At 41.9% G+C, this 26,192-nt stretch overlaps 1 protein-coding gene across 1 annotated transcript in view; it reads left to right on the top strand.

Moving 5' to 3' along the window:
• LOC139764996 (uncharacterized) overlaps positions 1–26,192 on the top strand; it is a 313,325-nt gene that overhangs the window by 80,101 nt on the left and 207,032 nt on the right. The window contains exons 8-9 of the mRNA XM_071692047.1: positions 4,093–4,217; positions 25,233–25,380. Coding sequence (XP_071548148.1) covers positions 4,093–4,217; positions 25,233–25,380 — 273 coding nt within the window. The remainder of the gene's footprint in view (positions 1–4,092; positions 4,218–25,232; positions 25,381–26,192) is intronic.

Genomic DNA, 26,192 nt, shown 5'->3' with positions numbered 1-26,192 from the left:
ATCAGGTGTTTGCTTTGTAAAATGTATGTGAGAAATACTAGAAAAGGAAATGGATTTGTATGTAGCATTTATGGATCTGGAGAACCCATGATAGAGTTGATAGAGATGCTCTGTGGCAGGTATTAAGAATATATGGTGTGGGAGGTAAGTTGTTAGAAGCAGTGAAAAGTTTTTATTGAGGATGTAAGACATGAGTACGTGTAGGAAGAGAGGAAAGTGATTGATTCTCAGTGACTGTTGGGTTGCGGCAGGGGTGTGTGATGTCTTTGTGGTTGTTTGATTTGTTTATGGATGGAGTTGTTAGGGAGGTGAATGCAAGAGTTTTGGAAAGAGGGGCAAGTATGCAGTGTTGTGGATGAGAGGGCTTGGGAAGTGATTCAGTTGTTGCTCGCTGATGATACAGCACTGGTGGCTGATTCGGGTGAGAAACTGTAGAAGTTGGCGACTGAGTTTAATAAAATTAGTGAAAGAAGAAAGCTGAGAGTAAATGTGAATAAGAGCATGGTTATTAGGTACAGTAGGGTTGAGGGACAAGTCAGTTGGGAGGTAAGTTTGAATAGAGAAAAACTGGAGGAAGTGTAGAGTTTTAGATATCTTTGAGTGGATTTGGCAGCGGATAGATCCATGGAAGTGGAAGTGAATCATAGGGTGGGGGAGGAGGCGAAAGTTCTGGGAGTGTTGAAATATGTGTGGAAATCGAAAACGTTATCTCAGAGAGCAAAAATGGGTATGTTTGAAGGAATTGTGGTTCTAACAATGTTATATGGTTGTGAGGCATGAGCTATAGAGTTGTGCGGAGGAGGGTGGATGTGTTGGAAATGAGATGTTTGAGCACAATATGTGGTGTGAGGTGGTTTGATCGAGTAAGTAATGTAAGGGTAAGAGAGATGTCTGGTAATAAAAAGTGTGTGGTTGAGAGAGCAGAAGAGGGTGTTTTGAAATGATTTGGTCACATGGAGAGAATGATTGAGGAAAGATTGACAAAGAGGATATATATGTCAGGTGGAGGGAATGAGATGTGGGAGACCAAATATGAGGTGGAAAGATGAAGTGTTAAAGATTTTGAGTGATCGGGACCTGAACATGCAGGAGGGTGAAAGGCATGCAAGGAATAGAGTGAATTGGAACAATGTGGTATACCGGGGTCGACGTGCTGTCAGTGGATTGAACCAGGGCACATAAAGCATCTGGGGTAAACCAAGGAAAGTTTTGTGGGGCCTGGATGTGGAAAGGTAGCTGTGACTTGGGTGCATTATACATGACAGCTAGAGACTGAGTGTGAACGAATGTGGCATTTGTTGCCTTTTCCTAGCCCTACTCCGCACACATGCAGGGGGAGGGGGTTGTCATTTCATGTGTGGCGGGGTGGCGACGGGAATGAATAAGGGCAGGCAATATGAATTATTTTCATATGTATATATGTATATGTCTGTGTGTGTATATATATGTATACGTTGAGATGTATAGGTATGTATATGTGCGTTTGTGGTCTTGTATATATATACATGTGTATGTGGGTGGGTTGGGCCATTTTTTCGCCTGTTTCCTTGCACTACCTCGCTAATGAGGGAGACAGCGACAAAGTATAATAAATAGGTAAATATTTATTTAAAAAGCCTTGATGACATCGCATAGCCCTGCCTCACACCTTCATGTATCTCAAAACTTTAGCTCAACTCTCCATCCAGTCTCACACGCGCACTTGTTCCTGTATAGCATTCTTACACACCATTTAACACTTGTCTCGCTATACCATATATCTGTAACACATCCCACAAAGCATTCCATTCCACTCTTTCATACGCTGTCTCCATGTCCATAAAAGCTGCATGCAACTTCTTCCCTTTCGCTAAACATTTTTCCATGGTCATTTTTGCAACAAAAATCTGATACACACATCCCCTACCTTTCCAAAAACCCTCTTGCTCTTCACTTATTCTGCATTCAGTCACTTCCATCATTCTGCCAGTTAATATTCTTGCATACACTTTTCTTGGTTATCCCTGGGGATAGGGGAGAAAGAATACTTCCCACGTATTCCCTGCGTGTCGTAGAAGGCGACTAAAAGGGGAGGGAGCGGGTGGCTGGAAATCCTCCCCTCTCGTTTTTTTCAATTTTCCAAAAGAAGGAACAGAGAAGGGGGCCAGGTGAGGATATTCCCTCAAAGGCCCAGTCCTCTGTTCTTAACGCTACCTCGCTAACACGGGAAATGGCGAATAGTACGAAAGAAAAAGAAAGAACTTTTCTTGGTGTACTTAATAGACTTATTCCCCTATAATTGCTATATACATCCTATGCACCTTTTCCTTTGAACAGAGGAACAGTGATAGCTTTCACCCAATCTTGAGGCACAACTTTGTTTCCATGTTAAATTACATGTAAGATGCATCCACTCTATGACCCTTTCTCTTCCATACTTCAGCATTTTAGCTGTAATCCATCTACTCCAGGTGCCTTTCATAGCTTCAGCCTCATTTTACCCTTCTTACCTCCCTTTTATGCTATACACCCTTGCACCTGTATCCTTTGCTTTCTATCCTCCATACCCATACATATAACAGATGCTGCCCCCCTTTCTTCCCATCTTTCTTTCACATTTGTCCTTTTGATTCAGCAACTCCCCTTCCTTACTTCTAGCATCATCTTCACTGTTGCACTCACCTTCTCCTTTTTCACCTCCCAGTATAGTTTCTTATTATCCCAAAACTTTATGTATAATTTCCTTTCAGAATCTTCATCTACTCTTTCATTGCTTTCCTTTATCAGCTTCTTAACATTCCACTTACATATTTTGTATTCTCCCCTCCTCCTCTACTGAACTTCCACTGGTACATTCCTATCAAGCAGTGTACCATATGCCTTTTTCTTCTTTTCCACAGCATTTCTAATTTCTTTTGTCCACCCTTTTTATTCCGGTATCTCGCTATCTTGTTTCCAATTTGTGATTTTACAACCTTTAATAGTATTTCTCTAAACATTGTAAACACCTCATTCACACATTACTGCATTCCTACATTCATTGCACGTCCATTTAAGTTTTCAGTTACCTTCCATTCATACTCAAGCTGAAGGGGTTTTGCATGGGGATGCTTTCAATGCCCCCCAAAAAAGAGAGAGAGAGAGAGAGAGAGAGAGAGAGAGAGAGAGAGAGAGAGAGAGAGAGAGAGAGAGAGAGAGAGTTGGGGCTATTGTTTTTTCAGTGTGAAAACACTTTTGGATCATTCATCATACATCATCCTCTACAACTCTCTCAGTCCATAACCCTGATTAACTGCCATGTGCATATTAGTGATGATTAACTTAGATAAATGAATGAATAATGCTTTGTTGAAATCAAGCACTCAGTCTGCTGAAAATGCACAGTTGAGTTATTGCAGATATGTGTAACAAAACTGGGAAGTTTTGATAGTAACTACTTAACTAATCATAAAAGAACTTAAGATCAAGGTGGGTTAGATATTCCCATGCTTTGGAAAAGCATATGGGGAAGATAAACCTATATAGCCAGGGTTACAGATCTACAGAAAAGTTTAAAGAGTGAATCCTCTGGATTATATGTTTTGTACTTATTTGAACATTAAGTTAACATTCCACACAGCCTAGCTTAAAGAAAGCTGAGATGTTTACTTGCTTAGCTTTGCACTCGTTCATAGATTGTTTGAGATGTTCACAGTGGTAGATGTAAGACTGTTCTTATATCAGTGTGTTTGAGCTCTGATTGGTACAAGTTGATTGTGGTAAGGAATGGCAACCCATGGGAGTGGGGCAGCGCTAGGTGGAGGAAGGTCTCTGTGACGAGCGTATCATCAATTTATTGCCAGACTGCTGTGTTAATTGTAGAGGGTGGGCATGTTCAGCAAGTTGAGGGCCTCTTGATACATTGTGTAAGATGGTTCCAGGATGAATCTGCATGATCTTTTCTGCACTTTTGCTAGCTGGTCCCTCTGTATGGCTGATAGTGATGAGGACCAGGGTGAGAGATTACAGATCAGTAGAAAGTTAGTAAAAGTTTATATAGATTTTTTCAAAGTACATGACTGAGCATTCTTTACTTCAAATGAATCATATGCATGAATTTTTATTTGGTTACAGGTGGACGTGAACCACAAAAAGACCCAGCAGAGATGAGTGTGCAGGAACGTCTAGCTTTGTTTAATAAAAAGCAGGGTGCAGCTTTAGTCCCTAAGGCCCCTTTTGGGCAGCCTGTTCCAATAAAGGTAAAGTTATGTTCATTTAGGTATGTACCAAAAAATTAGATTTTTTAAGAACAGTAGTGTCATGACACAGCATGAGATAGGCACCAGAAAAGTGTGCAGGAATGTCTAGCTTTGTTTACTAAAAAGCACGGTGCAGCTTTAGTCCCTAAGGCCCCTGTTCCAGTAAAGGTAAATTTTGGTATGTACACACATTAGATTTATTTTAAGTACAGTAGTGTCATGATATAGCATGAGATAGGCACCAAAAAAGTTCATGCTGTATTGAACTACACTATATCATGACATCCATTTCCATGTAGATAAGGGGTTGGGGAATGTGGGGAAAAGTTTTTGTGTAAATGATACAAGTAATGTACCAAATAACATTATCCTACTTAACTGGATGTATACAGGGTTAGTGACAGGTGCATAGTGAGCCAGCACTTAAGTGGTTGTCAAGTTGCACTCCTCTGACCTAGGTAGCTGTCTTTTCTTTATGCATCACCCACACATGGACTGCTGATATCCAGTCTACAAAATATGATCTCTGCTTTTCCTTCCTCCTACTACTAACAAATGCTCCTGTCTGATGTTCCTACCTAATTACTCTATTCCTCCAACCATTTTGCCAAAAGGCAAGGCTATTGTATAGTGCTCGCCACAGGAAAATCTAGAGTAACAAAGAATGAGCTTAGTGAGAGAAGTTTTGTCTAGACAGAAACTTTAGGTAGACACATTAGGGAGAAGTTGGTGGGAATATTAACTAGCAGCCTTTGGAAACACTGTGCTAGAGTTGCCCATTGCCAGTGGCCTGTTAACGGTGAAGCACTGAAGGCTAAGAAGCAGCACTAGGGTTCACCAGTTATGAGGACTCTTTTGCCATGGCCACCTCCTTCAGGGAGCTCCTGGAGGGAATGGGCATCAGAGAAATGGAATGATAGATGAAAATTATATACAACGCATACAGAAAACAATAGACAGGCATCTACTAGTTTGTTAGATGTATTTCTTTAGTACTATGGGATAGGCTAGATGAGGTTTGTTGTTTATTCTTTCTATATATGTAGATAAGTTTTTGTTGATTGAGAGGGTAAAGGCATGTACAGAGCATCAGATTGGGGAAGAGCAGTATGGTTTCAGAAGTGGTAGAGGATGTGTGGATCAGGTGTTTGCTTTGAAGAATGTATGTGAGAGATACTTAGAAAAACAGATGAATTTGTATGTAGCATTTATGGATCTGGAGAAGGCATATGATAGAGTTGATATGCTGTGTGGAAGATATTAAGAGTATATGGTATGGGAGGTAAGTTGCTTGAAGCAGAGAAAAGTTTTTATCAAGGATGTAAGGCATGTGTATGAGTAGGAAGAGAGGAAAGTGATTGGTTCCCAGTGAATGCCGCTTTGCAGCAGGGGTGTGTGATGTCTCCATGGTTGTTTAATTTGTTTATGGATGAGGTTATTAGGGAGGTGAGTGTAAGAGTTTTGAAGAGAGGGGCAAGTATGCAGTCTGTTGTGGATGAGAGGGCTTGGGGCGTGAGTCAGTTGTTGTTCGCTGATGATACAGCGCTGGTGGCTGATTCATGTGAGAAACTACAGAAGTTGGTGACTGAGCTTGGTAAAGTGTGTAAAAGAAGAAAGCTGTGGATAAGAGCAAGGTTATTAGGTTCAGTAGGGTTGAGGGACAAGTTAATTGGGAGGTAAGTTTTTTTTTTTAATTTTCCAAAAGAAGGAACAGAGAAGGGGGCCAGGTGAGGATATTCCCTCAAAGGTCCAGTCCTCTGTTCTTAACGCTACCTTGCTAACGCGGGAAATGGCGAATAGTATGAAAAAAAAAGTATGAATGGAGAAAAACTGGAGGAAGTGAAGTGTTTTAGATATCTGGGAGTGGATATAGCAGTGAATGGAACCATGGAAGTGAAAGTGAGTCACAGGGTGGGGGAGGGGGTGAAGGTTCTGGGAGCGTTGAAGAATGTGTGGAAGGCGAGAACGTTATCTCAGAGAGCAAAAATGGGTATGTTTGAAATAATAGTAGTTCCAACAATGTTTTATGGTTGTGAGGTGTGGGCTGTAGATAGGGTTATGCGGAGGAGGGTGGATGTATTGGAAATGAAATGTTTGAGGACAATATGTGGTGTGAGGTGGTTTGATCGAGTAAGTAATGAAAGGGTAAGAGAGATGTGTGGTAATAAAAAGAGTGTGGTTGAGAGTGCAGAAGAGGGTGTATTGAAATGGTTTGGCTACATGGAGAGAATGAGTGAGGAAAGATTGACCAAGAGGATATACGTGTCAGAGTTGGAGGTAACGAGGAGTAGCGGGAGACCAAATTTGGAGGTGGAGGGATGGAGTGAAAAAGATTTTGAGTGATTGGGGCCTGAACATACAGGAGGATGAAAGGCATGCAAGGAATAGAGTAAATTGGAACGATGTGGTATACTGGGGTCGATGTGCTGTCAGTGGATTGAACCAGGGCATGTGAAGCATCTGGGATAAACCATGGAAGGCTTTGTGGGGCCTGGATGTGGAAAGGGAGCTGTGGTTTCAGTGCATTACACGTCAGCTAGAGACTGAGTGTGAACGAATGTGGCTTTTGTTGTCTTTTCCTAGCTCTTCCTTGCACACAGGCAAGGGGAGGGGGGTGCTGTTTCATGTGTGGTGGGGTGGTGATGGGAATGGATGGGAGCAGCAAGTTTGAGTGTGTACATGTGTATATATGTATATGTCTGCGTATGTATATGTATGTATACGTTGAAATGTATAGGTATGTATATGTGCGTGTGTGGGTGTTTATTTATATACATGTGTATGTGGGTGGGTTGGGCCATTCTTTCATCTGTTTACTCTACCTCGCAAACGCAGGAGATGGTGAATAAGTATGATAATGAAATTATAAAAAAAGTTTTAGTTCAAGCATTAGGTAAAAACCTACTGAAGATAACTATAGACAAAAGTACTTATATAGTATGAATGAATTACTGTTTACCATATCAACCCAAAAAATGATGAATACTTTTAACAGAAGTACTGTCCCCTTTGCCTTTGTATAAATGCAAAGGGGATAAAGGTGAGTGTTCAAAGTACAGAGGTATAAGTTCATTGAGTATACCTGGTAAGTTGTATGGGAGGGTATTGGTTGAGAGGATGACGGCATATAGAGAGAATCAGGTTGGGGAAGATCAGGGTGGTTTCAGAAGTGGTAGAGGATGTGTGGATCAGGTGTTTGCTCTGAAGAATGTGTATGGGAAATACTTAGAAAAGCATATGGATTTGCATGTGGCATTTATGGATCTATAGAATGTATGTGATTGGGTTGATAGAGATGCTTTGTGGAAGGTCTTAAGAATATATGGTGTGGGAGGGAAGTTGCCTGAAACAGATTAGTTTTTATCAAGGGTGTGAGATGTGTGTACGAGTTGGGGAAGATCAGGGTGGTTTCAGAAGTGGTAGAGGATGTGTGGATCAGGTGTTTGCTCTGAAGAATGTGTATGGGAAATACTTAGAAAAGCATATGGATTTGTATGTGGCATTTATGGATCTATAGAATGTATGTGATTGGGTTGATAGAGATGATTTGTGGAAGGTCTTAAGAATATATGGTGTGGGAGGGAAGTTGCCTGAAACAGATTAGTTTTTATCAAGGGTGTGAGATGTGTGTACGAGTAGGTAGAGAGGAGAGTGAATGGCTCCAAACGAAGGTTGGTCTGTGGCAGGGGTGTGTATGTCCCCATGGTTGTTGAATTTGTTTATGGATGGGGTTGTGAGGGAGGTAAATGCAAGAGTTCTGGAGAGAGGGGCAAGTATGCGGTTTGTTGGGGATGAGAGGGCCTGGGTAGTGAGTTAATTGTTAGCTGATTTTACAGCATTTGTGGCTGATCTGAGCAAGAAACTGCTGATGCTAGTGACTGAGTTTGTAAGAGTGTGTGAAAGGAGAAAGTTGAGAGTGAATGTGAATAAAAGCAAGGTTATTAGATTCAGCAGGGTTAAGGGACACTCCGAGATAGCGTTCTCGCCTTCCACACATTCTTCAACAATCCCAGAACCACCCCATCCATAAACAAATTAAACAACCATGGAGACATCATGCACCCCTGTCACTAACCAACATTCACTGGGATCCAATCACTTTCCTCTCTTCCTACTCGTACACATGCCTTACATCCTTGGTAAAAACTTTTCACTGCTTCTAGCAACTTACTTCCCACACCATATACTCTTAAAACCTTCCACTAAGCATCTCTGTCCACCCTATCATATGCCTTCTCCAGATGCATAAATGCTGTGTACAAATCCATCTGTTTTTCTAAGTATTTCTCACATACATTCTTCAAAGCAAACACCTTATCCACACATCATCTATCACTTCTGAAACCACACTGCTCTTACCCAAGCTGATGCTCTGTACATGCCTTCACCCTTTCAATCAATACCCTCCGATATAATTTCCCACGAATACTCAACAAACTTATGCGTCTGTAGTTTGAACACTCACCTTTATCCCCTTTGCCTTTGTACAGTGGCACTATGCAAGCATTCCGCCAATCCTCAGCCACTTCACCATGATCCATACATACATTGAGTATCCTTACCAACCAATCAACAACACAGTCAGCCTTTTTTTTTTAATAAATTCCACTGCAGTACCATCCAAACCTGCCACCTTGCTGGCTTTCATCTTAAGCAAAGCTTTCACTACCTTTTCTCTGTTCACCAAATCATATCCCTGACCCTCTCACTTTGCAGTCCACCTCAACCAAATCCGCCTCAACCAAAATACCCTATATCTACAACTTTATCATCAAACACATTCAACAAACCTTCAAAATATTCACTCCATCTCCTCCTCACTTCATCACTCCTTGTTATTACCTCCTGATTTGCTTCCTTCACCAATGTTCCCATTTGTTCTCTTTTCTTATGCAGTTTATTTATCTCCTTCCAAAACATCTTTTTATTCCCCCTAAAATTTAATGATACTCTCTCACCCCAACTCTCATTTGCCCTCTTTTTCACCTCATACCTTTCTCTTGACCACTCTTTCACCCCAACTCTCATTTGCCCTCTTTTTCACCTCGTGTACCTTTCTCTTGACCTCCTGCTGCTTTCTTTTATACCTTTCCCAGCCATTTGCAAAACTTCCCTGCAGAAATTGTTCAAACGCCTCCCTCATCCCTTTTACTAACAATCTTACTTTTTCATGCCACCCTTCACAACCCTTTCTAATCTACCCACCTCCCACCTTTGTCATGCCACAAGCATCTTTTTCAAAAGTCATCACTGCTTCCCTAAATACATCTCATTCCTCCCCCACTCCCTTCACATCATTTGTTCTCACATTTTGCCATTCTGCACTCAGTCTCTCCTGGTATTTCCTCACACAGTCTCCTTTCCAAGCTCACTTATTTTCAACACTCTCTTCTCCCCAACTTTCTTCTTTTCTGAAAGCCTCTACAAATATTAACCTTCGCCTCCACAAGATTGTGATCAGCACATTAACATCCAAAATTCACTTTTGCACACCTATCAATTAACACATAATCGAGTAATGCCCTCTGCCCATCTCTCCAACTCACATACTTATACTTGTGTATATCTCTCTCTTTAAACCAGGTATTCCCAATCATTAGTCCTCTTTCAACACTCAGATCTACAAGCTCTTCGCCATTTCCATTTACAACACTGAACACCCCATGTACACCACTTATTCCCTCAACTGCCCCATTACTCACCTTTGCATTCAAATCACCCATTATTATAACCTGATCTCGTGCATCAAAACTTCTAACACACTCACTCACCTGCTCCCAAAACACTTGCCTCTCATGATCTTTCTTCTCATGCCCAGGTACATGGGCACCAATAATCACCTATCTTTCACCATCCACTTTCAGTTTTACCCATATCAGTCTAGAGTTTACTCTCTTACACTCTATCACATACTCCCACAACTCCTGCTTCAGGAATAGTGCTGCTCCTTTGCTCTTGTCCTCTCACCAACCCCTGACTTTACTCCCAAAACATTCCCAAACCACTCTCCCCCTTTACCCTTGATCTTTGTTTCACTCAGAGCCAAAACATCCAGGTTTCTTTCCTCAAACATACTACCTATCCCTCCTTTTTTCTCATTTTGGTTACATAAACTCATTTAGACACCCCAGTTGGAGCCTTCGAGTAGGATGAGCTCTCCCCGCGTGACTCCTTCTGTTTCCCCATGTAGCAAGATGGTTATTATCATTTATTTTATTTTATATTTATTTATTTTGCTTTGTCGCTGTCTCCCGTGTTAGCGAGGTAGCGCAAGGAAACAGAGGAAAGAATGGCCCAACCCACCCACATACACATGTATATATATACTCACGTCCACACACGCAAATATACATATGTATACATCTCAATGTACACATATATATACACACACAGACATATACATATATACACATGTACATAATTCATACTGTCTGCCTTTATTTATTCCCATTGCCACTACGCCACACATGGAATAACAACCCCTCCCCCACATGTGTGCGAGGTAGCGCTAGGAAAAGACAACAAAGGCCCCATTCGTTCACACCCAGTCTCTAGATGTCAGGTAATAATGCACTGAAACCACAGCTCCCTTTCCACATCCAGGCCCCACAGGACTTTCCATGGTTTACCCAAAAGCTTCACATGCCCTGGTTCAATCCATTGACAGCACATCGACCACGGTATACCACATCGTTCCAATTCACTCTATTCCTTGCACGTCTTTCACCCTCCTGCATGTTCAGGCCCCGATCACTCAAAATCTTTTTCACTCCATCTTTCCACCTCCAATTTGGTCTCCCACTTCTTCTCGTTCCCTCCACCTCTGACACATATATCCTCTTGGTCAATCTTTCCTCACTCATTCTCTCCATGTGACCAAACCATTTCAAAACACCCTTTTCTGCTCTCTCAACCACACTCTTTTTATTCCACACATCTCTCTTACCCTTACATTACTTACTCGATCAAACCACCTCACACCACATATTGTCCTCAAACATCTCATTTCCAGCACATCCACCCTCCTGCGCACAACTCTATCCATAGCCCATGTCTCGCAACCATACAACATTGTTGGAACCACTATTCCTTCAAACATACCCATTTTTGCTTTCGGAGATACTGTTCTCGACTTCCAAACATTCTTCAAGGCTTCCAGAACTTTTGCCCCTCCCCCACCCTATGATTCATTTCCGCTTCCATGGTTCCATCCGCTGCCAGATCCACTCCCAGATATCTAAAACACTTCACTTCCTCCGGTTTTTCTCCATTCAGACTTACCTCCCATTGACTTGACCCTCAACCCTACTGTACCTAATAACCTTGCTGTTATTCACATTTACTCTTAACTTTCTTCTTTCACACACTTTACCAAACTCAGTCACCAGCTTCTGCAGTTTCTCACATGAATCAGCCACCAGCACTGTATCATCAGCGAACAACAACTGACTCACTTCCCAAGCTCTCTCATCCAGAACAGACTGCATACTTGCCCCTCTCTCCAAAACTCTTGCATTCACCTCCCTAACAACCCGATCCATTAACAAATTAAACAGCCATGGAGACATCACACACCCCTGCCACAAACCTTCATCCACTGAGAACCAATCACTTTCCTCTCTTCCTACACATACTCATGCCTTACATCCTCGATAAAAACTTTTCACTGCTTCTAACAACTTGCCTCTCACACCATATATTCTTGATACCTTCCACAGAGCATCTTTATTAACTCTGTCATATGCCTTTTCCAGATCCATAAATGCTACATACAAATCCATTTGCTTTTCTAAGTATTTCTCACATACATTCTTCAAAGCAAACACCTGATCCACACATCCTCTACCACTTCTGAAACCACACTGCTCTTCCCCAATCTGATGCTCTGTACATGCCTTCACCCTCTCAATCAATTCCCTCCCATATAATTTACCAGGAATACTCAACAAACTTATACCTCTGTAATTTGAGCACTCACTCTTATCCCCTCTGCCTTTGTACAATGGCACTATACAAGCATTCCGCCAATCCTCAGGCACCTCACCATGAATCATACATACATTAAATAACCTTACCAACCAGTCAACAATACAGTCACATCCTTTTTTAATAAGTTCCACTGCAATACCATCCAAACCTGCTGCCTTGCCGGCTTTCATCTTTCGCAAAGCTTTTACTACCTCTTCTCTGTTTAGCAAATCATTTTCCCTAACCCTCTCACTTTGCACAGCACCTCGACCAAAACACCCTATATCTGCCACTCTGTCATCAGACACATTCAACGAACCTTCAAAATACTCACTCCATCTTCTCACATCACCACTACTTGTTATCACCTCCCCATTAGCCCCCTTCACTGAAGTTCCCATTTGTTCCCTTGTCTTATGCACTTTATTTACCTCCTTCCAAAACATCTTTTTATTCTCTCTAGAATTTAATGATACTCTCTCACTCCAACTCTCATTTGCCCTCTTTTTCACCTCTTGCACCTTTCTCTTGAACTCCTGCCTTTTTCTTTTATACATCTCCCACTCATTTGCATTTTTTCCCTGCAAAAATCGTCCAAATGCCTCTCTCTCCTCTTTCACTAATAATCTTATTCCTTCATCCCACCACTCACTACCCTTTCCAATCAACCCACCTCCCATGCTTCTCATGCCACAAGCATCTTTTGCGTAAGCCATCACTGCTTCCCTTGATACATCCTATTCCTCCCCCACTCCCCTTACCTCCTTTGTTCTCACCTTTTTCCATTCTGTACTCAGTCTCTCCTGGTACTTCCTGACACAAGTCTCCTTCCCAAGCTCACTTACTCTCACCACTCTCTTCACCCCAACATTCTCTCTTCTTTTCTGAAAGCCCCTACAAATCTTCACCTTCGTCTCCACAAGATAATCATCAGACATCCCTCCAGTTGCACCTCTTAACACATTAACATCCAAAAGTGTCTCTTTTGCGCACCTATCAATTAACATGTAATCCAATAATGCTCTGTGGCCATCTCTCCTACTTAGGTTTTTTTTTTTTTTTTTTTTTGTCACTGTCTCCCGCGTTTGCGAGGTAGCGCAAGGAAACAGACGAAAGAAATGGCCCAACCCACCCCCATACACATGTATATACATACGTCCACACACGCAAATATACATACCTACACAGCTTTCCATGGTTTACCCCAGACGCTTCACATGCCCTGATTCAATCCACTGACAGCACGTCAACCCCGGTATACCACATCGATCCAATTCACTCTATTCCTTGCCCTCCTTTCACCCTCCTGCATGTTTAGGCCCTGATCACACAAAATCTTTTTCACTCCATCTTTCCACCTCCAATTTGGTCTCCCACTTCTCGTCGTTCCCTCCACCTCTGACACATATATCCTCTTGGTCAATCCTTCCTCACTCATTCTCTCCATGTGCCCAAACCATTTCAAAACACCCTCTTCTGCTCTCTCACCCACGCTCTTTTTATTTTTACACATCTCTCTTACCCTTACGTTACTTACTCGATCAAACCACCTCACACCACACATTGTCCTCAAACATCTCATTTCCAGCACATCCATCCTCCTGCGCACAACTCTATCCATAGCCCACGCCTCGCAACCACACAACATTGTTGGAACCACTATTCCTTCAAACATACCCATTTTTGCTTTCCGAGATAATGTTCTCGACTTCCACACATTCTTCAAGGCTCCCAGGATTTTCACCCCCTCCCCCACCCTATGATCTACTTCCGCTTCCATGGTTCCATCCGCTGCCAGATCCACTCCCAGATATCTAAAACACTTTACTTCCTCCAGTTTTTCTCCGTTCAAACTTACATACGTATACTTATCTATATCTCGCTTTTTAAACCAGGTATTCCCAATCACCAGTCCTTTTTCAGAACTTAAATCTACAAGCTCTTCACCATTTCCATTTACAACACTGAACACCCCATGTATACCAATTATTCCCTCAACTGCCACATTACTCACCTTTGCATTCAAATCACCCATCACTTTAACCCGGTGTTGTGCATCAAAACCACTAACACACTCATTCAGTTGCTCCCAAAACACTTGCCTCTCATGATCTTTCTTCTCATGCCCAGGTGCATATGCACCAATAATCATCCATCTCTCTCCATCAACTTTCAGTTTTACCCATATCAATCTAGAATTTACTTTTTTACACTCTATCACATACTCCCACAACTCCTGTTTCAGGAGTAGTGCTACTCCTTCCCTTGCTCTTCTCCTCTCACTAACCCCTGACTTTACTCCCTAGACATTCCCAAACCACCCTTCCCCTTTACCCTTGAGCTTCGTTTCACTCAGAGCCAAAACATCCAGGTTCCTTTCCTCAAACATACTACCTATCTCTACTTTTTCCTCATCTTGGTTACATCCACACACATTTAGACACCCCAATCTTAGCCTTCGAGGAGGATGAGGACTCTTCTGTTTCCCCTTCTAGAAAGTTAAAATACAAGTAGGGGAGGGTTTCTAGCCCCCCGTTCCCACCCCTTTGAGTCGCCTTCTAAGACACTTGAGGAATGCGTGGGAAGTATTCTTTCTCCCCTATCCCCAGGGATGATTATTATTATTATTATTATTATTATTATTATTATTATTATTATTATTATTTTTATTATTTTTATTTTGCTTTGTCGCTGTCTCCTGCATTAGCGAGGTAGCGCAAGGAAACAGACGAAAGTGGCCCAACCCACCCACATACACATGTATATACATACACGTCCACACACGCAAATATACATACCTATATATCTCAACGCATACATATATATACACACACAGACATATACATATATACACATGTATATAACTCATACTGTCTGCCTTTATTCATTCCCATCGCCACCCCGCCACACGTGTAATAACAACCCCCTCCCCCCCTCATTTGCACGAGGTAGCACTAGGAAGACAACAAAGACCCCATTCGTTCACACTCAGTCTCCAGCTGTCATGTAATAATGCACCAAAGCCACAGCTCCCTTTCCACATCCAGGTCCCACAGAACTTTCCATGGTTTACCCCAGACGCTTCACATTCCCTGGCTCAGTCCATTGACAGCACGTCGACCACAGTATACCACATCGTTCCAATTCACTCTATTCCTTGCACGCCTTTCACCCTCCTGCGTGTTCAGGCCCCGATCACTCAAAAATCTTTTTCACTCCATCTTTCTACCTCCAATTAGGTCTCCCACTTCTCCTCGTTCCCTCCACCTCAGACATATATATCCTCTTGGTCAATCTTTCCTCACTCATTCTCTCCATGTGACCAAACCATTTCAAAACACCCTCTTCTGCTCTCTCAACCACACTCTTTTTATTACCACACATCTCTCTTACCCTATTATTACGTACTCAATCAAACCACCTCACCACATATTGTCCTCTGACATCTCATTTCCAGCACACCCACTCTCCTGTGCACAACTCTATCCATAGCCCACGCCTCGCAACCATACAACATAGTTGGAACCACTATTCCTTCAAGCATACCCATTTTTGCTTTCCGAGATAATGTTCTCGACTTCCACACATTCTTCAAGGCTCCCAGAATTTTCGCCCCCTCCCCCACCCTATGATTCACTTCCACTTCCATGGTTCCATCCGCTGCCAAATCCACTCCCAGATATCTAAAACACTTCACTTCCTCCAGTTTTTCTCGATTCAAACTTACCTCTCAGCTGACTTTACCCTCAACCGTACTGTACGTAATAACCTTGCTCTTATTCACATTTACTCTCAGCTTTCTTCTTTCACACACTTTACCAAACTCAGTTGCCAGCTTCTGCAGTTTTTCACATGAATCAGCCACCAACTCTGTATCACCAGCGAACAACAACTGACTCTGTTCCCAAGGTCTCTCATCCACAACAGACTGCATACTTGCCCCTCTTTCCAAAATCTTGCATTCACCTCCCTAACAACCCCTTCCATAAACAAATTAAACAACCATGGAGACATCACACACCCCTGCCACAAACCTACATTCACTGAGAACCAATCACTTTCCTCTCTTCCTAATAATAATTTCCTAATAAATATTATTATTATTATTATTATTATATATTTATTTATTATTCTTTGTCGCTGTCTCCCGTGTTAGAAAGGTAGCGCAAGGAAACAGACGAAAGAATGGCCCAACCCACCCACATACACATGTTTATACATACACGTCCACACATGCACATATGCATACCTATACATCTTAACGTATACATATATATACACACACAGACATACTTATATGCACATGTACATAATTCATACTGTCTGCCCTTATTCATTCCTTTTACCACCCTGCCACACATGAAATGAAAACCCCCTCTCCCCGCATGTGCACGAGGTGGCGCTAGGAAAAGACAACAAAGGCCACACTTATTCACACCTAGTCTCTAGGTGTCATGTATAATGCACCGAAACCACAGCTTCATTTCCACATCCAGGCCCCACAAAACTTTCCATGGTTTACCCCAGATGCTTCACATGCCCTGGTTCAATCCTTTGACATAATGCCACCCTTGGTATACCACATCATTCTGATTCACTCTGTTCCTTGCATGCTTTTCACGTGCCTGAATGTTCAGGCCCCAATTGCTCAAAATCTTTTTCACTCCAACCTTCCACCTCCAATTTGGTCTCCCACTTCTCCTTCCCTCCACCTCTGACACATATATCCTCTTTGTCAATATTTCCTCACTCATTCTCTCCATGTGACCAAACCATTTCAAAACACCCTCTTCTCTCTGAACCACACTCTTTTTATCACCACACCTCTCTTACCCTTTCATTACTTACCTCATCAAACCACCTAACACCACATATTGTCCTCAAACATCTCATTTCCAACACATACACCCTCCTCCACAGAACCCTATCTATAGCCCACGCCTTGCAACCATATAACATTGTTGGAACCACAGTTCCTTCCAACACACCCATTTTTGCTCTCCGAGGTAATGTTCTTGCCTTCCTCACATTTTTCAATGCTCTCAGAACTTTTGCCCTCACCCCCACCCTGTGACTCACTTCCTCTATCATGGTTCCATCTGCTGCCAAATCCACTCCAAGATATCTAAAACAATTCACTTCCTCCAGGTTTACTCCATTCAAACTTACCTCCCAGTTGACTTGGCCCTCAACCATACTGTACCTTATAACCTAACTCTTTTTTTTTTTTTTTTGTCGCTGTCTCCCGCGTTTGCGAGTAAGCGCAAGGAAACAGACGAAAGAAATAGCCCAACCCACCCCCATACACATGTATATACATACACATCCACACACGCAAATATACATACCTACACAGCTTTCCATGGTTTACCCCAGACGCTTCACATGCCCTGATTCAATCCACTGACAGCACGTCAACCCCGGTATACCACATCGATCCAATGCACTCTATTCCTTGCCCTCCTTTCACCCTCCTGCATGTTCAGGCCCCGATCACACAAAATCTTTTTCACTCCATCTTTCCACCTCCAATTTGGTCTCCCACTTCTCGTTCCCTCCACCTCCGACACATATATCCTCTTGGTCAATCTTTCCTCACTCATTCTCTCCATGTGCCCAAACCATTTCAAAACACCCTCTTCTGCTCTCTCAACCACGCTCTTTTTATTTCCACACATCTCTCTTACCCTTACGTTACTTACTCGATCAAACCACCTCACACCACACATTGTCTTCAAACATCTCATTTCCAGCACATCCATCCTCCTGCGCACAACTCTATCCATAGCCCATGCCTTGTAACCATACAACATTGTTGGAACCACTATTCCTTCAAACATACCCATTTTTGCTTTCCGAGATAATGTTCTCGACTTCCACACATTCTTCAAGGCTCCCAGGATTTTCGCCCCCTCCCCCACCCTATGATCCACTTCCGCTTCCATGGTTCCATCCGCTGCCAGATCCACTCCCAGATATCTAAAACACTTTACTTCCTCCAGTTTTTCTCCATTCAAACTTACCTCCCAATTGACTTGACCCTCAACCCTACTGTACCTAATAACCTTTCTCTTATTTACATTTACTCTTAACTTTCTTGTTTCACACACTTTATCAAACTCAGTCACTACCTTCTGCAGTTTCTTACCCGACTCAGCCACCAGCGCTGTATCATCAGCGAACAGAAACTGACTCACTTCCCAAGCCCTCTCATTCACAACAGACTGCATACTTGCCCCTCTTTCCAAAACTCTTGCATTCACCTCCCTAACAACCCCATCCATTAACAAATTAAACAACCATGGAGACATCATGCACCCCTGCCACAAATCGACATTCACTGAGAACCAATCACTTTCCTCTCTTCCTACTTACATCCTTGATAAAAAGTTTTCAGTGCCTCTAGCAACTTGCCTCCCACACCATATATTCTTAATACCTTCCACAGAGCATCTCTATCAACTCTATCATATGCCTTCTCCAGATCCATAAATGCTACATACAAATCCATTGCCTTTCTAAGTATTTCTCACATACATTCTTCAAAGCAAACACCTGATCCACACATCCTCTTCCACTTCTGAAACCATACTGCTCTTCCCCAGTCTGATGCTTTGTACATGCTTTCACCCTCTCAGTCAATACCTTCCCATATAATTTCCCAGGAATACTCAACAAACGTATACCTCTGTAATTTGAGCACTCATTTTTATCCCCTTTTACTTTGTATAGTGACACTACGCACGCATTCCGCCAATCAGGCACCTCACCATGAGTCATACATACATTACATGTCCTTACCAACGAGTCAACAACATGGTCACCCCTTTTTTTAATAAATTCCACTGCAATGACATCCAAAACCGCTGCCTTGCCGGCTTTCATCTTCCACAAAGCTTTTACTACGTCTTCTCTGTTTCCCAAATCATTCTCCCTGACCCTCTCACTTCGCACACCACCTTGACCAAAACACCCTATATCTTCCACTCTATCATCAAACACATTCAACAAACCTTAAACATACTCATTCCATCTCCTCATATCACCACTACTTGTTATCCCTTGGGATAGGGGAGAAAGAATACTTCCCACGCATTCCTCGCGAGTCAGAAGGTGACTAAAGGGGTCTGGAGCAAGGTCCTGGAATCCCTCCCCTCCTTGTATTTTAACTTCTAAAGGGGGAAACACATTTCAATGTATACATACATATACATACATACACATGTACTTATTTATACTTGCTGCCTTCATCCATTTCCTTCGCCACCCTGCGAAACATGAAATAGCATCCCCCCACACACACACCAGCGAGGTAACACCTGGAAAAGACAAAAAGGCCATTTTCGTTCACATAGTCTCTAGCTGTTATGTGTAATGCACCGAAACCACAGCTCCCTCTCCACATCGAGGCCATGCAGGCCTTTCCAAGGTTTACCCCAGACATTTCACATGCCCTTGTTCAATCCATTGACAGTACGTTGACCCCTGTATACCCCATCGTTGCAGTTTGCTCTATTCCTTGTATCTCTCTCACCCTCCTGTACATTCAGGCCCCGATCACTCAAAATTGTTTTCACTCCATCCTTTTAACTCCAATTGGGTCTCCCTTTTCTCCTTGTTCACTCCACCTCTGACACATATATCCTTTTGGTCAATCTTTCCTCACTCATTCTCTCCATGTGTCTAAACCGTTTCAACACACCCTCTTCTGCATTCTTAACCATACTCTTTTTATTATCACACATCTCTTTTACCCTTTCATTACTTACTCAATCAATCGCTTTGCACCACACATTGTCCTCAATCATTTTATTTCCAACATATCCACCCTTTTCCACACAACCCTATCTATAGGCCATGTCTCATAACCATATAACATTGTTGGAACCACTATTCCTTCAAACTCACCTATTTTTGCTCTCTGAGATAACTTTCTCTCCTTCCACACATTCTTCATCACTCTCAGAACCTTTGCTCCCTCCTCCACCCTGTGACTCACTTCCGCTTCCTTGGTTCCATCCGTTGCTAAGTCCACTCCCACATTTTCAAAGCACTTCAGTTCCTCCAATTTTTCTCTGTTCTGACTTGCATTCCAAGTAACTTGTCCCATAGCCATACTGAACCAAATAATCTAGCTTGTAGTCATATTTACTCTGAACTTTCTCCTTTCACACACTTTTCCATACTCAGTCACCAACGCCTTCAGTTTTTCACTCGAATCAGCCACCAGTGCTGTATCATCGGCAAAAAAAACTGACTTTTCCAAGGCCCTCTCATCCCCAACGGTTTGCATACTTGCCTCTCTCCCCAGAACTTGCATTTACCTCACTAAGCACCCCATACATAAACAAATTAAACAACCAAGGGGACATCGCACGTTCCTGCCGCATGCAGAACTTCACTGGGAACCAATCACTCTCATGCCTTACACTCTTGATAAAACCTTCTCTGCTTCTAGCAGCTTACCTCCCACACCGAATACTGTTAAGACCTTCCACAAAGCATCCCTATCCACCGTGTCATATGCCTTCTCCATATCCATAAATGCCACATACAAATCCATCAGTTTCTCTTAAGCATTTCTTAGGCATATTCTTCAAACACCTGATCCTCACATCCTATACCACTTCTGAAACTACATTGATCCTCCTCAATCTGATGCTCTGAACATGCCTTCTCCCTCTCAATCAATACCTTCCCATACAATGTGCCAGGAATACTCAACAAACTTGTGCCTCTGCAGTTTGAACACTCAGCTTATCCCCTTTACCTTTGTACAATGGCACTATAGATATTCTTTAGATCCTCAGGCATTTCACCATGATCTGTACATGCATTGAATATCTTTACCAACTAATGAACAACACATAAGAATAGATAGATTCAACTGTAGTACTATCGAAACCCACCGCCTTGCCAGATTTAATCTTCCGCAAAGCTTTCACCATCTCTCTTAACCAAACCATTCTCCCTGACCCTCTCACTTCACACACTTCTCTGACCAAAACACCGTACATTTGCCACTCTGTCATCAAACACATTTAAGAAACCTTTAAAATACTCACTCCATCTCCACCTCATTTCATCACCACTTGTTCTCACTTTCACACTTGCCCCTTCACTTATGCTCCCATTTGGTCTCTTGTCTTACACATGATATTTCTCTCCTTCCAAAACATATTTTTATTCTCCCTCGAGCTTGATGATACTCTCTCACACCAGCTCTCATTTACCCTATTTTTTTTTAGCCTTGCATCCTCCTCTTGACCTACTGCTGCTTTCTGTTATACATCTCCTGGTCATGTGTACTTCTTTCTTGCAGGTATCATCCAAATGCCTCTCCTTTCTCTTTCACCAACATAACTGGGGCACATGGGGTATTTTGTGTTAATGCAAATTATGAAGGGCTTGTGAGGTTGTGTGCTGAAAAAAAGATGTGATTGGTAATACCTGGTTTAAAGAGAGACATGTACACAAGTACATGTATGTGAGTAGAAGAGATGGTGAACAGGCATTATTAGATTACATATTAATTGATGGGCATGTTTTAGAGACTTCGGGATGTAAATGTGCTGAGAGGGGCAGCTGGTGGGATGTCTGATAACTATCTTATGGCGGTGAGGGTGAAGATTTGTGGAGGTTTTCAAAAAAGAGGAAACAGTCTGGGGAGAAGAGGGGAGAAGGGAGTGGTGAAGACAAGTGAGCTTGAAAAAGAGACTTTTAAAAAGAAATACCAAGAGAGATAGAGATTAAAATGGCAAAAGGTGAGAGTAAATGAAGTGAGGGGAGTGGGAGGTAGTTAGGGAAGCAGTGACTGCATGTGCAAGAGGTGCATGTGACATGCAAAAGGTGGGAGGTAGGCAGATTAAAAATTGTAGTCAGTGGTGGGATGAAATAAAGATGCTAGTGAAAGAGAAAAGAGGGGCATGTGGATGGTATTTAGAGGAAACGTGTGGAAATTATTAGAAAATGTGTAAGAGAAAGTGGCAGGAGGTCAAGAGGAAGGTACAAGGGTTGGAAAAAGGTCAAATGAAAGTTGAGGTGAGAGGAGGAAAATTATGTGCAAAAGATGGGAACACTGATGAAGGGGGCAAAAGGGGAAGTGGTAACAGGTAGTGATGGACTGAGTGGTTTGAAGGATTGTTAAGTGTGTGTGATGATAGAGTGACGGATGTAGGGTGTTTTGGTCGTGGTGGTATACGAAATGATGGAGTCATAGAGAGTAGTTTGGTGAAAAGAGGTGGTGAAAGCCTTGCATACGATGGATGTGGCAAGGCAGCTGGAGTGGATGGTATTGCAGTTGAACTTATTAAGAAAGTGGGTGACTGTGTTGTTGATAAGTTGGTAAGGATAATAAATGTATGTGTGGATCATGAAGTGCCTGAGTATTGGTGAAAAGCATGTATAGTGCCAGTGTATAAAGGCAGTGGATAAAGGTGTGTTCCAACTGCAGAGGTACAAGTTTGTTGAGTATTCCTGGGAAATTATATGGGAGGGGTATTGATTGAAAGGATGAAAACATGTACAGAGCATCAGATGGAGAGGAGCAGTATGTTTTCAGTAGTGGTAGAGGATGTGTGGATCAGGTGTTTGATTTTTTTTTTTTTTTTTTTTTTATACTTTGTCGCTGTCTCCCGCGTTTGCGAGGTAGCGCAAGGAAACAGACGAAAGAAATGGCCCAACCCCCCCCATACACATGTACATACACACGTCCACACACGCAAATATACATACCTACACAGCTTTCCATGGTTTACCCCGGACGCTTCACATGCCTTGATTCAATCCACTGACAGCACGTCAACCCCTGTATACCACATCGCTCCAATTCACTCTATTCCTTGCCCTCCTTTCACCCTCCTGCATGTTCAGGCCCCGATCACACAAAATCCTTTTCACTCCATCTTTCCACCTCCAATTTGGTCTCCCTCTTCTCCTCGTTCCCTCCACCTCCGACACATATATCCTCTTGGTCAATCTTTCCTCACTCATTCTCTCCATGTGCCCAAACCATTTCAAAACACCCTCTTCTGCTCTCTCAACCACGCTCTTTTCATTTCCACACATCTCTCTTACCCTTACGTTACTTACTCGATCAAACCACCTCACACCACACATTGTCCTCAAACATCTCATTTCCAGCACATCCATCCTCCTGCGCACAACTCTATCCATAGCCCACGCCTCGCAACCATACAACATTGTTGGAACTACTATTCCTTCAAACATACCCATTTTTGCTTTCCGGGATAATGTTCTCGACTTCCACACATTTTTCAAGGCTCCCAAAATTTTCGCCCCCTCCCCCACCCTATGATCCACTTCCGCTTCCATGGTTCCATCCGCTGACAGATCCACTCCCAGATATCTAAAACACTTCACTTCCTCCAGTTTTTCTCCATTCAAACTCACCTCCCAATTGTTTGATTTATAGAATGTTTATAAGAAATACTTCAAAAAATACATGGATTTGTATGTTGCTTTTATGGATCTGGAGAAGGCATATAATAGGGTTGATAGAAATGCTTTGTGGTAGGTCTTAAGAATATATGGTGTGGGAGGGAAGCTGCTTGAAACAGAGAAGTTTTATCTGGAGTGTAAGGCATGTGTGAGGAGGAAGAGAGGAGAGTGAGTGGTTTTAAGTGAAAGTTGGTCTGCAGCAGGGGTGTGTGATGTTACCATAGATTTTATTTTGTTTATGGATGGAGATGGTGAGAGAGGTAAATGTAAGTCTTGGAGAGGTGGGCAAATATGCAGTCTATGGGGGATGAGAGGGCCTGGGACACAGGTCAGTTGTTGTTTGCTGATGATACAGCACTGTTGGCTGATTTGAGTGAGAAACTGCAGAAGTTGGTAACAGAGTTTGGAAGTGTGTTTGAAAGGATAAAGTTGAGAGTAAATGTGAATAAAAGCAAGGCTATTAGGTTCAGCAAGGTTTAGGGGTAAATAAGTGGGGATGTAAGTTTGATTGGAGGAAAAATGGAGATTGTGAAGTGTTTTAGATATCTGGGAGTGGACTTGGCAGCAAATGAAAGCTGAAGTGAGTCACAGGGTAGGGGAAGGGGCTCGAAGAATGTGTGAAGAGAGAGAATGTTATTTTGGGTATGTTTGAAGGAATAATAGTTCCACCAGTATTATATGGTTTTAAGGCATGGGCTCTAGACAGGGTTGTGTGGAGGAGGGTGGATGTGTTGCAAATGAAATGTTTTAGTATGATATGTGGTGTGAGGTGGTTTGAATGTGTAAGTAATGAAAGGGTAGGAGAGATGTGTGTGGTAAAAAGAGTGTGGTTGAGAGAGCAGAAGAGAGTGTGTTGAAATGGTTTGGATATATGGAGAGAATGAGTGAGGAAAGATTGACAAAGAGGATATATGTGTCAAGTAGAGAGAACAAGGAGAGCGGGAATGACCAAATTGGAGATGGAAAGATGGAGTGAAAAAGATATTGAGTGATTTTGACAAAGAAATTCTCCAGTTAGTGAATGGGTTACCAAGTGTTTGGCATGCATGCTATATATTGCCATTTATGATAATATATTTTATTGCTTTGTTTTAGCTTGTTTTCATCATGAAGTTTTAGTTCCTTGAATTTTCTTTGGTATTGTGTATGATTTATTCATTTTTATACATTCCATTAATTATATACTAAGTTATTGTTGGGATAACAAACAATATTTTCATAAAAGTATTAAAGAGAAAGTTTTGAGGGAACAGATAGGTTACTTAAAAGATGTCTAAGTGTTCTTGGTAGGGTTCACTGGTCTACTTAATCTTTTACTCTTATATAAAATCTACATTCAGTACACATATGCTTCTTGTATTTTTATAGATAACATGTTAGTTAATTGTTTGATTTGTTTGATGGCAAAAGATGGATATGTTATCAATTTGCTAATATTTCATGGTTGTGGATGTTTGTTACTTGAAGTTTATGTAAACATTTAAGATATTTATGGGGAAGCTTCTGTGGATGCATTACTGTGAATATCGTTAACATGATGAATATACAAGTTCATATTTTTCAATATTCGAATATCTTATGATACAGACACTCCAAAGAGAAGCAACTACTGGCATTCGAGATACCTCCAGTAAGCCCACAGTGGCTCACTCCCAGCCAGTTCAAAAGCCTGCAAAAAGGGTTGCTTTAGAACCTTCCCCAGCCATAACCCAGAAACTTCACCAAATACAAAAAGGTAAAGATTGTGACCTGTAATGATTAATATAATTTAGTCCTTTAGAAAAATGTTCTTTTATTTCATCTCTTACATGTTACTGCTTTGCTCCTTTCAGTATAAAAGTTTTTTGTTTTTATGTTGCTTGATTTGTGGGGCAGACATTTGGGAATCACTTTGATAGTCACCTTAATCTGTCTGTCCATCCACTGTCCATAATCAGTTTGGAAGCCTTCAGAAAGGGTTGCTTTTGAACATTCCCCAGTCATAACCCAAAAACTTCAAGTACAAAAAGGTAAAGATTGTGACCTGCAATGATCAACATATATTTAAGTCATGTAGAAAAATGCTCGTTTTTTTTTTTTTAATTTTCCAAAAGAAGGAACAGAGAATTGGGCCAGGTGAGGGTATTCCCTCAAAGGCCCAGTCCTCTGTTCTTAACGCTACCTCGCTAATGCGGGAAATGGCGAACAGTTTGAAAGAAAAAGAAAAATGCTCTTTTATATCATTTCTTATATGTTACTGCTTTCTTTCATACTTTTGCTCCCTTCAGTATGAAAATTTTTTTATTTCTTATATTTTTATTTATTTATATTTATTTATTTTACTTTGTCACTCTCTCCCGCGTTAGCGAGGTAGTGCAAGGAAACAGACGAAAGAATGGCCCAACCCACCCACATACACATGTATATGTTGCCATGTTTGTGTGGCGGACGTTTGGGAATCACTTTGATAGTCACCTTAATCTGTCTGTCCATCCACTGTCCATAATCAGAAGATGCACTTTAACCCGTATCAGAACTTTATAAGTCTAAATCAAATAGTCATAGAAC

The sequence above is a fragment of the Panulirus ornatus genome, chromosome 52 (genome assembly GCF_036320965.1).
Source record: "Panulirus ornatus isolate Po-2019 chromosome 52, ASM3632096v1, whole genome shotgun sequence".
NCBI lineage: Eukaryota > Metazoa > Arthropoda > Malacostraca > Decapoda > Palinuridae > Panulirus > Panulirus ornatus.
This window is presented reverse-complemented; position numbering and strand designations above follow the sequence as displayed.